The 14,818-nt window shown below is 34.7% G+C and overlaps 1 protein-coding gene across 5 annotated transcripts in view; it reads left to right on the top strand.

The window, feature by feature from the left end:
- The window catches only part of LOC134529393 (solute carrier family 12 member 8), a 110,413-nt gene that overhangs the window by 73,517 nt on the left and 22,078 nt on the right, over positions 1–14,818 (top strand). For all 5 annotated transcript variants that reach the window (XM_063363413.1, XM_063363409.1, XM_063363410.1 and 2 more), the window contains exon 11: positions 13,074–13,241. In XM_063363413.1, coding sequence (XP_063219483.1) covers positions 13,074–13,241 — 168 coding nt within the window. The remainder of the gene's footprint in view (positions 1–13,073; positions 13,242–14,818) is intronic.

The following is a 14,818-nucleotide window of genomic DNA, read 5'->3' as shown; positions in this document are numbered from 1 at the left end:
TATTCTGGTTTCAAAACTATCTGAACATTAATGTTAGGTTTAAATCACCCACAAATCATGGTGTAAACTTTTTCCCTTAATTTGATTAGCAAGTTAGGTGATCTGTTCTTCATCTCGAAGAGGTTAGTTTATTTTTTTTACATTTTAGTTGTTAAAACTTACCTGGAAGCAAGCGTTGATGGGCGGAAGTAGAGATGGTCCAGACATGAGACAGAGAGAGGGAGCCGAAGGCTTCTCTCAGAGAGATATTGTAGGTCAAAAATTGGTGCTCAGAGGTTGTTTTCCTATCACTTGGACCCCACTGTGAATAAAAGTTCACAGTGTGTGTTATAGAAACATCAGGGCTAGAAGGAGATCAGGCTTGCAAAGAGCTAGAGAAAAGATAACTTAGTGGATGCTACTCACCAGAATGTGGGGGTAGTCAGGAGTTCGGTAGTCCATATTAGGAGACGACCGCAGTAGCGACAGCAAGAACACATAAAATCCAAAAAAAAAACTAATACCACAAAATAACTTTAAAAGGGAACAGAGAAAAATATGGAATAACCCCTAGGTCTCGTGACTACATAGCATGGCTAAGCTACCACTTCTTGCACAGGAGTGATGTGGCAGGCCGCTGAAGTACAGTCGATGGAGCACCGTGCGGTGAGTATAGAAATAGTTTGATTACTCCCTTGTGGGCCAGAAGAATCCCCAGGGGGCCTCAAAAGGTGGGGGGGGGGGGGGGGGGTGAAAAAAGGTAGGCGGTGCTAATAAAAAAGGGGGAAGGAGAAATGATCTCCTGAGTGGCCAGTGTCCTCGAGAGTTAGGGACACCAACAAAAGGCTTTGGCCTGTTCGACCTATCGTTTGCGCGAGCGTAGATAGGTCACACGCCCAATAGTTCGCGCGGCTACCCATTGGCAGTGCGCCACGATGCAGAGGTCGGGCCTGGAGCCATTAGTAAAGGACTTGGGTAGAAGATGCTGCTCCCTAGCGGGAAGCGAAGGTGACAATTGGTACTTAGTACCGGAGATTGCCGACAGATCACGCATGTGGCCAGTATGCGCGTGTTGAAGCCATGGGCATGTCCAAAGTGATCAGGGAGGGAGGGTGGCCAGAGAGGTGGCCAGTCAGTAGTTGTCGCCGGGTTCAGGGTTTGGGGGGGGAGGGGGGGGTGTTAACATTATGCAATGCCAACAGACATTTTAGGATCGACATGCTTTAGGCGAGCCGAACCTGAGCTATGCACCTGACTGAAATCGCCAAGCCAGCCGATACTCAACCGCTGTCTGTGACAAGGCGTGCTGAGCTTAGCTGTTGCCCCAACACAGTAGCCAAAGACATGGCGCATAGGCAATATTACACTTTGAATCATGCGGTAAGGCGTGAGAGAGGGGAAACAGTGGGCCGACTCTGCATGGAAACGGCAGAGCGTCGGGTACAAGCGCATAGACAGTCGAAGACTAACTTCTGGTCTGCAGTTTTTTGCACAATGCCTGTAGAATAGGAAAAAACCACCATCACCACCTTCACATTCAACTGACTTTTGTCGGCTCAGACATTTATCTCCGTAAGTTGGTTTTAATAGTTAGTGCTTGATCATGTTATTTACATTACTGCTATATGGTTGGCATGAAATTTTGATAAGTGCATTTATTTAAAAAAAATGTATTTTCTTTTGTACAAGGAATTCTGAAATTATATACACTTCCAGCTTTTAGTTGTCTTATACATTAATATGTGAAACATGAAATTATTACAACTTTTTTCAAACATGCTTTTTTGCCAATTTGATGTAATTTATGGCACATTGAAATTTTTAATTTTTCATTGAAATTAATTTTGTTTTAAGATTTTGTATGGAAATTAAAATTTTTTTGTTTTACATTTTGTTTCTTAAAGCATTTTGGCCTAAAAGGTTTAGTGAAGTCTTTATCTTTAACTAGTTCACAGTTGCTAGTTGTCTATAGCTCATGTTCACATTTTATTTACGCTGGTCCAAACATATCCTATTGTTTTCTCGACCCTGGCAAAATGCCATTTTTGTGCCAATTTTTGGCCACTTCATTTCCATACTTTCCCTGCACTAAAATTGTCTTGCTTTCGGCGCCTATGTCCTTTTCTGCGAGCTGGCAACATCTTGGTGGTGTACTGTGTGTCCTAACACATTTTCCTATTTTCTCGCCTATAACACTACTCCCTCCTGGCCGTAAATATATCAAAGTGAAGCCTTGTACGCACTTCAACGTGACAGCACACACTTCAGTGTGTCTTTGAGAACTACTTCTGAATATCTTTCTGCTGTTCCACGTGCCGGACGTACCCTGCCGTGCCTCCATTTCCTGTTGTGCTATCGTCATTGCCAGTTGGGCCTTGCATTATTAGCACCTTAATTTGTGTTGCTTGATGCAGAAGTTGTGAGCACTGCATTATTTTTTATGCAGTGGGTTTTACCATACCCGCCCGGTTGGTGGTCAGTCTACTAAATTCAGTCGAGTGTTGATGACGTTCCTCCATGCCTTCTACTCCGTGTTCTGTGGCGTCTTATTTTCAGCTACAGCTAAAGAAATAAATAATTTAATTTACTGTATTTAATATATAAAATCGCAGAATGAACTCTTTGGTAAATAATACGAGGGCCATTCAATAATTAAAGAGACAAATTGATGTAAGAAATAACAGTATTTTTACAAAATGAGACATTTACTAGCTTTTTTATACCTGATGCAAAGAAGTCTTTGTCTTATTTGACCCACTTACCCACTTACCCACATATTCCTTGAACCTCCTTGTTGTTACTGAACTTTTTTCCACGTAATGCCTCCTTGAGTGGACCAAACAAAATGCAAGTCTGAGGGAGCTAAATCTGGACTGTAGGGAGGATGAGGTAGTATCTCCCAATCCAATCCATCTTTTCAATGATTTCTGGGTCAGCTTCGCAGTGTGAGGGTGAGCATTGTCATGTAGCAACATCGCGTCTTTTTTTTTTAAGATCCTCGACTTTTTCTCTTTTTGCTAATTTTACTTTGTTCGTCAGTATGTCTGAGTAGTAGGCACTATTTATTGTACGCTGATCATTCAAATAATCACAAAGGACGACACCTTGGGCATCCTAAAAGACAGTCAACATGAATTTTCCCACAGATGCTTGCGTTCTGAATTTCTTTCAGACAGGTGAGCTGATGTGCTTCCTTTCAAATTTTGTCTTTTAGACTTTGTTTCAAAATGGTTAACCCAAGTTTAATTACATGTTAAAATCTTTTTTAGAAAAGGGTCACCTGCCCTTTCATAGCATTCTTTCAAGTTTGTACACACTTTGAGTCTTGTTTCCTTATGTTGTCAACATGAATTTTCCCACAGATGCTTGCGTTCTGAATTTCTTTCAGACAGGTGAGCTGATGTGCTTCCTTTCAAATTTTGTCTTTTAGACTTTGTTTCAAAATGGTTAACCCAAGTTTAATTACATGTTAAAATCTTTTTTAGAAAAGGGTCACCTGCCCTTTCATAGCATTCTTTCAAGTTTGTACACAATTTGAGTCTTGTTTCCTTATGTTGTTGCATTAAATCTTTCGGGACCCACGTTGCACTTGTTTTGCTGTACTTCAGCTTGTTACTGAACTGTGTCACCACTTACTGCAACTGTTTTTGCTATATGTTCAACTGTAGGCGCTTCACGAATAATGTTGTCAATGCGAGTTTCAAGCAAAGGAGTTGATACTTCAACTGGCTGGCCAGAACTTTGCGCATCAGTCACTGAGGTTCGACATTTTTGAACTGTTCTACCCACTTATAAAATTTTCCACAGTTTATACTGTTGGAAGGTAATTTTCATTTTGTTTATTATGTTGGCACTGGTAGAGGCAATAAGAGTGTGTAATAATAAAAATATAATATGAATAAAAGAACAAGAAAATGTTATATAAAATGGCGTATGTATCTTGTGGTTGATTGTAATATTGGAACAAGATGTATTGTGATGTGATATAAAATAAAGTGAGTAATAGTATAAAGAGCAGTGTAATGATTAATAGTGAAAAATCCACACTTCACTAATAAATAAGATAAAAGGTGAATCAACAGGTTATGGGCCCAGGGAGTGTAAGTGTGGGTAGGATTGCGATCGTAAAACTTAGTGTGGCATGTGTAATATGTACCTAACAAAAGAGTGAAAAAAAAAAAAAAAAAGAAAAAAAACATCAACGTAATTATGAAGGAGGAGGAAAGCGTTGAAAAACTTAAAAACATTGAGAACTTTAATGTGTGGAAGTTCCAGTTGAAAATAATACTAAAATCTCAGGAACTGTGGTCGATAGTAGATGGCAGTGAACCATATAATCCTGAATCGAAAGAAAAAACTTTGTGGATGAAACGTGATGCTGTAGCTCAGAAGCTAATAATTACCACCATCGAAAAAGGACCGCTTATACATATAATCAACTGTGAAGATTCGAAATCAATGTTTGACAAATTGTGTAAAATTTATGAACGGGACAGTGAACAACAAAAATATAACCTATTACAGGAGTTTTTCAATTTTTCGTATGAAAAGAACCTGGACATTGCCACCAACATCAGTAATCTTCAAAATCTTTCTCACAAACTGAAAATTCTGAAAAATGAAATCACGGAGGAGATGATCATTTCGAAGATTTTGTGTATAATACCTGAACAGTTCAAGTATTTTATAAGCGCCTGGGAGTCCATGCCAGATGACAAGAAGACTCTATCTACCCTAACCTCAAGACTTATAGCCGAGGAGATCAGAAATGAGACTATGAACAATACCGGTACCGACAATGTAGCGTTCAAAACTGAAATAAAATGCTTCAAATTTAAAATGACTGGTCACATAGCTCGAAAATGTACTAACAACAGTTTTCGACCAGGGGTAAGTAGGCCTAGTAATAGTAATAATGAAAGTGTAAAGAGATGTTTCAACTGTAATGACATTGGGCATTTTGCTTCACAATGCAGAAAGAAAAAATCGTGCTCAATCTGTAAAAAGAACAATCACTTGGAAAAAGACTGTTTTTTTAGAAAGAAAGATAAAAATACAAATCAGGTATCCTTCCTTACCTCAAACAAACTTTCTTCTAATATAAATGTAGATGCTAAGATTGAGTTTGTGATTGATTCTGGAGCAACCTCACATATGGTTAATAATAAAGAAATAATGAAAAATGTAGAAAAACAAAATGTTGAAATAGGTGTAGCAAAAGTAACTCAGACTATGAATTCAAATTTGAAAGGTAATGTTATTACTGAGGAGTGTAACTTGAGTGATGTATTATATGTTCCCGATCTAAGTAAAAACCTAATTTCTGTGAGTGCTATAACCTCAAAAGGTGGTTCAGTTAATTTTATTGATGACAAAGTTCAAATTAAGAAAGGTGATTGTATCATAGAAGGTCAGAAATTAGATAATAATTTATATTCAGTAAATTTAACTATGAACTATCAACAGGTTAGTCATGAAAGTAATGTAGCTGTAAAGGAAAGAGATGCTCTAACATGGCATAGAAAGTTAGGGCACATTGGTTTTAAAAATATGAGTAAGCTTTTGAGTATGAGTCATGGAATGGATGTTTGTAAGAAAAATATATTGGATACGTCCAAGAAACTGTGTGAAACCTGCGTGACGGCTCGCCAAACAAGGCAGCCGTTCAGTAGTATAAGAGAAAGGGCTACTAGACCTCTTCAGATCATTCATACCGATCTTTGTGGGCCGATAGACCCAGATACTTGGGACAAGAATAGGTACTTCCTTGTACTTCTTGATGACTTTACTCACTTTGTTATGGTATATCTGCTAGAAAAGAAAAGTGAAGTGTTTGATCTTATCAAACAATACTCAGCTGAAGTAGAAACAAAATGGAACTCAAAAATAGGTCGGTTTAGGTGTGATAATGGAGGTGAATACACATGTAACAATTTGAAAGAGTGGTGTAAGGGAAAAGGGATTGTCCTTGAGTATACTGTTCCATATTCACCTGAATTAAATGGGAAATCTGAAAGAATGAATAGGACTTTAGTTGAGAAAGTAAGGGCTCTTTTATTTGACTCAGGGTTAAACAAATAAATGTGGGGAGAAGCTGTTAGGGTTGCTGCCTATCTGATGAATAGAAGTCCCACTGAAACTCTTGAATGTACTCCATTTGAAAAATGGAATTCAAGAAAACCAGATCTTTCCAGACTCCAGATTTTTGGGAGTAATGCTTACAGTCATGTACCAGGACATTTAAAAAAATTGGACAGTAGAACTAGAAAATATATATTCATTGGGTATACTGTGAATGGATATAGGCTGTGGGATTCTAAAGCTAGAAAAATTGTTATTTCTAGAAATGTAGTTTTCTCAGAACAAGTTCAATGTCAAATACAATCCGATGTTAGTAATAAGAGTAAAGTACAAGTAAAACTGATAGATGAAATTCCTGAGTGTGACAATGATGATTCTTTAGTTGAAATAGTTGGAGAGATAAGAGGAAATTGTGAAAATAGGAATCAAGATCAAGTAGTAAATGAACCTATACAAGGAAATGTGAATCAATACAATGAAGTAAGACCTCAAAGAAATAGGAGAATTCCTGTTAGACTTAATGACTATGTGTTGCTTACTTATGAGGAAGCTATAACAGGAAATGATAGGGACATTTGGAAACAAGCAATTAAAGAAGAAAAAAGATCTTTATTGAAGAATAATACTTGGGAGTATGTTAAAGAAAAAGATCTAGACAATTCTAAAATAATTAGTAGCAAGTGGATTTTTACTATCAAAGATAATGGAAAGTATAAAGCTAGACTGGTTGCTAGAGGGTTTGAACAGGAAAAGGGCATTGATTACCATGAAACATTTAGTCCAGTAGTCAGTAATGCAGCCTTGAGACTAATTTTTGCTGTTGCTGCAAATAAATGTTATAAGATGATTCAATTCGACATCAAGACTGCATTTTTATATGGTAACCTTGATGAAGACATATTTTTGAAATTACCTGAGGGGTTTGAAGAAAAAATAGTAAAACTCAAAAAAGATTTATATGGGTTGAAACAAGCTCCACTGAAGTGGAATCAGTGTTTTTCAAAGAGTTTAACTGAGAATGGATTAAATGCTGTTAGTGTTGAACGATGTATTTTTAAGACTGGAGATTCGAAGATAATCTTAGCACTTTTTGTTGATGATGGTATTGTGATAGGAGATAATGAAGTAGAAATGAAAAGATTGTTGATTAAATTGAGTAAACAGTTTGAAATAAAAATAGATTATAAACCTAAATATTTTTTAGGGATGACAATTGATGAGAAATCTGATAAAATTATATTGAAACAGTCAAAGTATGCTAATCAAGTAGTTGACACGTATAACATGACTGATGCCAAAGTATCTAGTATTCCTATTTGTCAGGCACATAAAAATTCAATTACTGATAGAGTCAGTAATTTCCCAATGAGAGAAGCAGTAGGCAGTTTGCTTTATCTATCAAGTAAAACTAGACCTGACATTGCATTGGCAATGAACTTTGAAAGTAGACATCTGGAAAATTTTTCAAGTAATGATGTTATGAATGTGAAACAAACCTTGAAATATCTGAAAGGATCCATTGATAAAGGTATTTCTTATATGAAAGATGATAATAATAGTAATATCCTTGAAGCATTTTGTGATTCCGACTATGCTAATGACATTGAAACTCGTAAAAGTTTATCTGGGTATGTAATTTTCTATTCTGGAGGGCCAATTGCTTGGTGCTCAAGGAAGCAACCAATTGTTGCTATGTCCAGTACTGAGGCTGAATATATTGCTGCCGCTGATTGTGTAAAAGAGTTGTTGTATCTAAAATGCTTACTTGAAGACATACTTAACAGGGAAGTAAAAGTAGTTATGAATTTGGACAATCAAAGTGCTATAAAATTGATTAATAATGGAGTTTTCAATAGAAGGAGTAAACATATTGATGTACGTTATCATTTTCTTATGGAACAATTGAGGGAAAACAAAATTGAAATAAAATACATTGAAAGTTCAAAAAATATTGCTGATGGTCTAACAAAACCACTTAATACAATAAAGTTTGAAAAATTTAAATGTGCTGTTATTGTGTAGATACTTTATCTTTATAATTGTATATTACAGATGTTGACTTAATATGTATTATTTTTTTTTATAAAAGGGTGTTCTGAAATGATGTAACTTGTAAATGTGATAGTAAGATGTGATAAATTACTGATAAGTGATTTTTTTTTTTGTAAATCTATTTTGTAAAAGCAAAATTGAAAATTAAGGGAGGATGTTGGAAGGTAATTTTCATTTTGTTTATTATGTTGGCACTGGTAGAGGCAATAAGAGTGTGTAATAATAAAAATATAATATGAATAAAAGAACAAGAAAATGTTATATAAAATGGCGTATGTATCTTGTGGTTGATTGTAATATTGGAACAAGATGTATTGTGATGTGATATAAAATAAAGTGAGTAATAGTATAAAGAGCAGTGTAATGATTAATAGTGAAAAATCCACACTTTACTAATAAATAAGATAAAAGGTGAATCAACATATACAACTTTCACCATACTTTAAAATCATTTGAGAAGATATTTTAGATGGTTTTTCACCTCAGAAAGCAAAAAAGGGATCACTAAACATTGTTCAACGATTGTGGAAACTTCAAGTGGACACGGTATTGTTAAATACAATATTGAGGTTATAAACAAAACAGTTTTTATCCATCAGTTGTTCTCAGCTCATCCAAGTAATGCCAACCTAAAATCATGAAAGTACAAAACTCCTCCTACAAACTGTTTAATTTCTACATCAATTTGTATCTTTAATTATTGAATGGCTCTCGTATATAAAATATGATACTAATATTAATGTTAACATTTAATTTAAAAGTACATTTTTTATGTATATATTTTATTTTGCTTAGCCACATTTTAAGAGAATTTTTTAAATACTGTATGTGTTGCATCTTCAAATACAATGAAGTTTAGATGTCTGCTTGTTATTTATTGTAAAACCTGCTCAACGTGAAGTTATCTGATCCACTAATAGTTTCTGGAAGAAACTAAAAGATTTTAATTTAAGAAGGTTAATGTATCTCCAAACTCTTGGATTGTAAATATTTATCAGTAATGAATCTTAATAACAAAGAGAGAAGTGTCAGTTTATTCATAAGTTTATTCACAATTACTTGAAATTTGGTCATGTACATTCCAAACAATTATTTTTGACATATATTATTAAAACTCGGATTGGCCCGGCTAAAAGACGACCACACTTGAATTTTCACAAAAACACTTAATTCTTTATTGAAGAAGTTAGGTAGAAAATTTAGGTACATATTTTTGTTAGCTGTCACACAAAAACCAAAACACAGTCAGCCATTACATGGTACCCACAACAGATACATGGGTAATTCTCTGCCAACTTGGACTTTTGAGTCCTCAAAATATTTTTACGTGATTTCTTGTAATATGTTCAGGTTTTATATGTTAATCTATTGAATATGGCAGTTAGTCTTCTATGTGTAAACATGTAGGCGTGGAAGTTAAATATATTTGCTTGTTGACATATAAAAGTACATAGTAACAAATGTCACTGCTGTCCCTTGTTCGAATCACAAGTTGTAACTTTAAATGCATAATTTTGTTAAATTATTTTCTTTATATTATGACAATTAAGTTTTATTTTAAATATTTGAATATGGAATTAAAGATCTAATTACTTATTTTTTACAATATATTTCTTTATCTATTTTTAAAAGTAAGGAAAATTTGAGTCCATTTAATTTATGTCACTGCTGTCCTCAATGTTATTGCTTTCAAAAGACTGGCTAGGAGTGCAGCATGTTACTTATATTATCTATGGACCGAGTGGCAGCCATGTTGTTGTGAGAAAAGTGCTTGTTCAGTGGGGTTGTCATTTTCTGTATGAAAATGTAATATTTGTTGAATTCGAATAGTTAAATGTAATTTAATGGTGTCACAGCTGTCCTCCCTTTTGCTATGGTAAGTTTTTGCATTAAGTAACCAAAGTATTGTTGTTTTAATAGGTGTTTATATATTTTTCAAATAGAACACCCTGCAATGTTTTCATTATAACTTTACTTTTGTTATGAGCAGAAAATTGGCAGATTGTCACTGCTGTTCCTTGGTTAAATTCAATGAAAGGGGACAGCAGTGACATAAAAGGAACAGTAGTGACATACCTAAGTATAACAGTTGTGTCTTACAAAATTAAATAATAATATTCATGGTATGCCTGAAGTTTTATTTTCATAACAATTAATTTACAATATTTTTACTATAAAGTTTCTTCCACGTGATCAAATTCTTCAACAAATAAAGTAGCACTTTCTTCAATGAAATGTTGTTGGAATATACAGAATGTGTGATTGACTCAAATTTATTGAACAGAAAATTACGTAATTGGTTTTATCGATCAATTATTTTAATTAAATTTTTGGAGTCAAGAAAAATCTGACTGTGTGAAAGGCTCTTTATTATTTGTTGTTGAAGAGTTTGTATATGGATGTGTGGGGACAAATGAACAGCAATGGTACATGCATAGTATTAAGTTAATAATGTGCAACTCAAGATATCTATGCTCTATAGGATTGTTTTAGGAGCCATCTGAAGAAAAAAGGAGTGTCATGAGTAATACTCTTTCAAGCATAGAAAGCTTGAAGAAAAAGTTAATGCAAGCTCGTGAGGATGCTTACAAGTCACGAATGAAGATGATGGATGAAAAACATGAAAATAAAGGAATAAAGTAAAAAATCAAGTATTATGAAAGAAATAGAAATGGACAACAGTTACAAAACAGTAATTCTGATGATAAAAATGACAAAGCAAAAGTTTCCTACCTTGGTCAATCAAATCCTGGTCCTTCAACATGTAATACCCGAAGCTTTGGTAAAAAACAAACAGAGTCATTGTTAGTTAATGATCCTAAACATACAACTCCCAAGAGAGTCGTCATTGCTAAAACAAAAAAAAAAAGAAGAAGAAAAAATCTATCACAAGTGGAAAAAAAGAAAGCATATGAGCGAGAAAAGAAACGTAAACAAAGGGCAAAGATTTATGCTGATGAAAACTTGCATGCTGATTTTCTTCACACACAAAAGCTGTATTACCAAAAGAAAAAAAAAGGAAGGTAAAATTGTACCCATTTCTGCAAGAAGTCAACGAGAACAGACTTTGGAAAGAAGAAAGTGGAAAGTTAGGCAACATAACCATAAAAAAACAAGAAAGAAGAAAAATAGTTATTGGCTAGCTGCACACCACCTGCTTCACCTTCAGAATTAGGCATTACCAGCAGTCAACATGATGGGAGAAGCTCTTCTGGAAAAAAAAACGAGCAAGGCGTTTAAGGGAACAACTTAAAAAAGAAAATAAGAGACTGAAAGAAAGTGTTCAAAAGTATAAACGGCAAGCAGAAAAATATCGTAAAAGGGTTGAAGAGCAAGAAGTAAGAAATCTTCAAATCTCTCTCCTTCCCCAAATAAAGTTGTTAATCAAATTATAAGCAAAGGAAAACATGAAGTACAATGAAACTTAAAGTTGGCCGTCTGTGTTACGAAGCAAATTAAAGCTAATTACAAGTCAGCTTTGCGAAAAGAAAAATCAGCTATTTCAAAGGTTTTAGCAGGAAAAATACTAAAAAAGTACAGAATGACAAATGTTTTGAAAAAAGTAATATCCCTACATCATTATAGAGCTGCCAAGAACATGCCTTGCCTGCTGCAAAAGAAAAATGGGAAATGTAAAGAGAAAATGGAAATGTTGAACACAAGTGTTCATGAATTTTTTTGTGATGATAAGATAACCACACAAACAAAACACCAGGTAAAAAAGATTTCATAACATTAAACAAGGAAAAGAAGAACAAAATATACCTAATTGACACTGAAAAACTTACACAAAAAGTTCCTAGAGAGAAATGGATACGTTCTTGGATATTCAACCTTCTGCAAGCTGAAACCTTACTTCGTTACCCATCTTAAAGTGAATGCTAGAGATACGTGTGCCTGTGTTAGGCATTTAAACATGCAGTTAAAACTGATGAAATTAAAGCAGTTGCGGATAATTGAATCAGACAACATGGACGAAGTTACAAGATCTCTGACTTGTGATGGCAAAATGTCTCAAGATTGCATGTTGGGAAAATGCGAAAAGTGCAAAAACAAAACTCTTCAAGTTAAGGACTATGAGAAGAACGAAGAAGTTTTTAGTCTTCCCCCCCCCCCCCCCCCACACACACACACACACACACACACAACATATATAGCACCGAGACAACAATGGCAGAGGCTGGCATACAGCATGGCATAAAAATATGTCTTTGCTAGTTATTATTTTGCAAAGGAACGCTATGGTACTGATTGTTTCTATTCTTATTATGAAAAATGGATGCATTGTTTTATATTCAAGATGTTGCCGAAATTATTTTGTGGGTTTGCTTTACACTAGAAACTTTTGTTGGGTACACTGTAGTGTGATAAATTATGATTATTTGTTGGGAGTTCAATGATTGATAACAGAAGCAACAGAAGTGCTTAAAATGCTGACTCTTGAAAGCACCCCAATAAATAGATAATATCAGCAGGTGAGTGAAATTGCTAAGTAAAAAAAAAAAGTCTTAGTGAAAATGTAAATTTGCTAGGAATGTGCCTGCTACTGGCACTGAAATGCAGGAAAGAACTTACAGGGTAACTCTTACCATTCCACTGGTTACTCATTTGATTTAGTTTTTCAGGCAGAGGACACTTTTTCTCACAGTATAATATACTAGGTATTCTTTATGTTAATAAGGCATTCTGCTCTATGTGCACAAAAATACATATACATTTTTATATTTTGTTAGCCCTTATAATTTTGCAGGTAGCATTTGTTTAATGAAGGTCACTTTAAAAAATTTTGGTTGGTTTGGTACTTATTTAGTAACTGTTTTAAAATTTTAAAATAACATTCGAAGGTATTACGATCTTCATCAAGAAAATATAAATAATTAATTTCAAATAATTTCAAATTCTTACTTGCACAAAAAACCTTGCCATGAAACTTACTTGCAATGGACTATTTATTTTTCCAGGGTTCTTTAGGTCCTGGAATGTCAAACACACCATCCTTCGACGAACACCTGTCAACCAGGAATGAAAATGAACACACAGAATCTGATGAAAGCAAAAACAGGCATATTCATTCCAAGACTAACAATTGGTATTCTGTACTTTGTAACAGATGGTTTTCTCTAGTTGGGGTGAGTATATCTGTGCGTTATTTTTAAAACATGGAAATAATTATTTGAACTACTATAGTTTTTTTTATAGGATGTAAGAGAAATTAAATTTTTTTAGCATTTTTTTAAAATATAATGAACTTAATTATTACCTGTACTGTTATAAGGATTTTTTTATAGATCATCATAATAAAATATGCACAATGCAGTTAAGTATAAGATAAGGATTGAATATAAGCTTTCTTCCAGTTGTTTATGGGTCTGCTGCCACATTGTGATATTACTCCCACCTCCAGTTTGGACGGGAGTGCCTCGTACCCTAAATGTTAATTAAAGTAATGATTGTAATTTATTTTTGATTTCCAAGGGCAACGTTATTTGTTTCACTCATCAATCATTTAAATACATAATTTTCAATAGTTTTATTATTTCCGAGTTGACCTGAAAATCTTTGAATGCTCCCTTTAGCAATATTAAGTTTTTGTAATTTTTAAATTTTCTAAACACAAATATTTAAAAGGATTTGTGTCAATCTAACATGTCTTAATTTAGTGAAGCATTTTATGCCTTATTCTTTTAACATATTCTGCATGATTTTTGAATGACCCAATGGTCTTTGTATTTTGGCATGGGGATGCCATCCAACACCCTCAGTGGACCACTCCCCCCCCTCCCCCACTTCCAGTCAAATTCATCACCACCCGAGGCTGAATGCTTCAAGCACCCCGGGGACATTCATTGCTGCACGTTACTGATAAATTCATTTCGATCAACATTAAATATATTTAAACTCTTTTTTCATCATCGGGGCTCACCTCAGGAGGGCAACTGCTTTATTTATTTAGTTGAAACTCTAATTGGAACTCGGACATTAATGCAAGGTATCATACAGCCACACATGGTGTGTTGGACCTCAAGAAATCTGATTTGTGCTTCATTGCAGTTTTTCTTTTTTATTATTATATTTGGTTTTTGTGTTAACTTGGATGTAGTACAGAAGCATGAAGCATGTAATAAATGAATCTTGCTGGAACCATGTGTTTCTCTTCAACCACTTGGGAATGCGTTGGAATTGTAGAGGCCTGTGGAATGTCTTAAGAGCCTACGTGTTTATTAACATCTAGCATGTCCGAAGTTGCAAGTGGACAAGGTCTTTTGTACAAGGCATTACTGTAAGGGGTCAGGTCTTCATTTCTTCCAGAACTGTGCTATGGCACACCCTGAGTCAAGAGTTAGAACTGGGCCCATGTCACCCTTAATCACACAGTCGCATCCATAACAATACAGTAACGCACTCTCACTAACTTATGCCTCATGACCCTGTGGCAGATGTATGGGTTGAAATTATTAGTTACCAAATTGTCTGAGTACTCGCCACTACAGTGTTCTCCTGGCCACAGTTTGGTCTGGGATAAGGAAAGATATCCCATTGCATGTGTAGCAGATTGTTGGTTATCAAAGTTACAGTGCCATTGCTCACAACTGGATGCAATTGCAATTTTACTTCCAAGTTTGTGGGTTCCAAAATACCAGAATCCTGTTTTTAAGAAAAACCAATGCATGTTATTTAGTTTTCTCTCTAGATAACAGGTTAAAAA

This window comes from Bacillus rossius, chromosome 2, assembly GCF_032445375.1.
Source record: "Bacillus rossius redtenbacheri isolate Brsri chromosome 2, Brsri_v3, whole genome shotgun sequence".
Taxonomy (NCBI): domain Eukaryota; kingdom Metazoa; phylum Arthropoda; class Insecta; order Phasmatodea; family Bacillidae; genus Bacillus; species Bacillus rossius.
The sequence above is the reverse complement of the archived record's forward strand: the minus strand, read 5'-3'. Positions and strand labels throughout refer to the sequence as shown.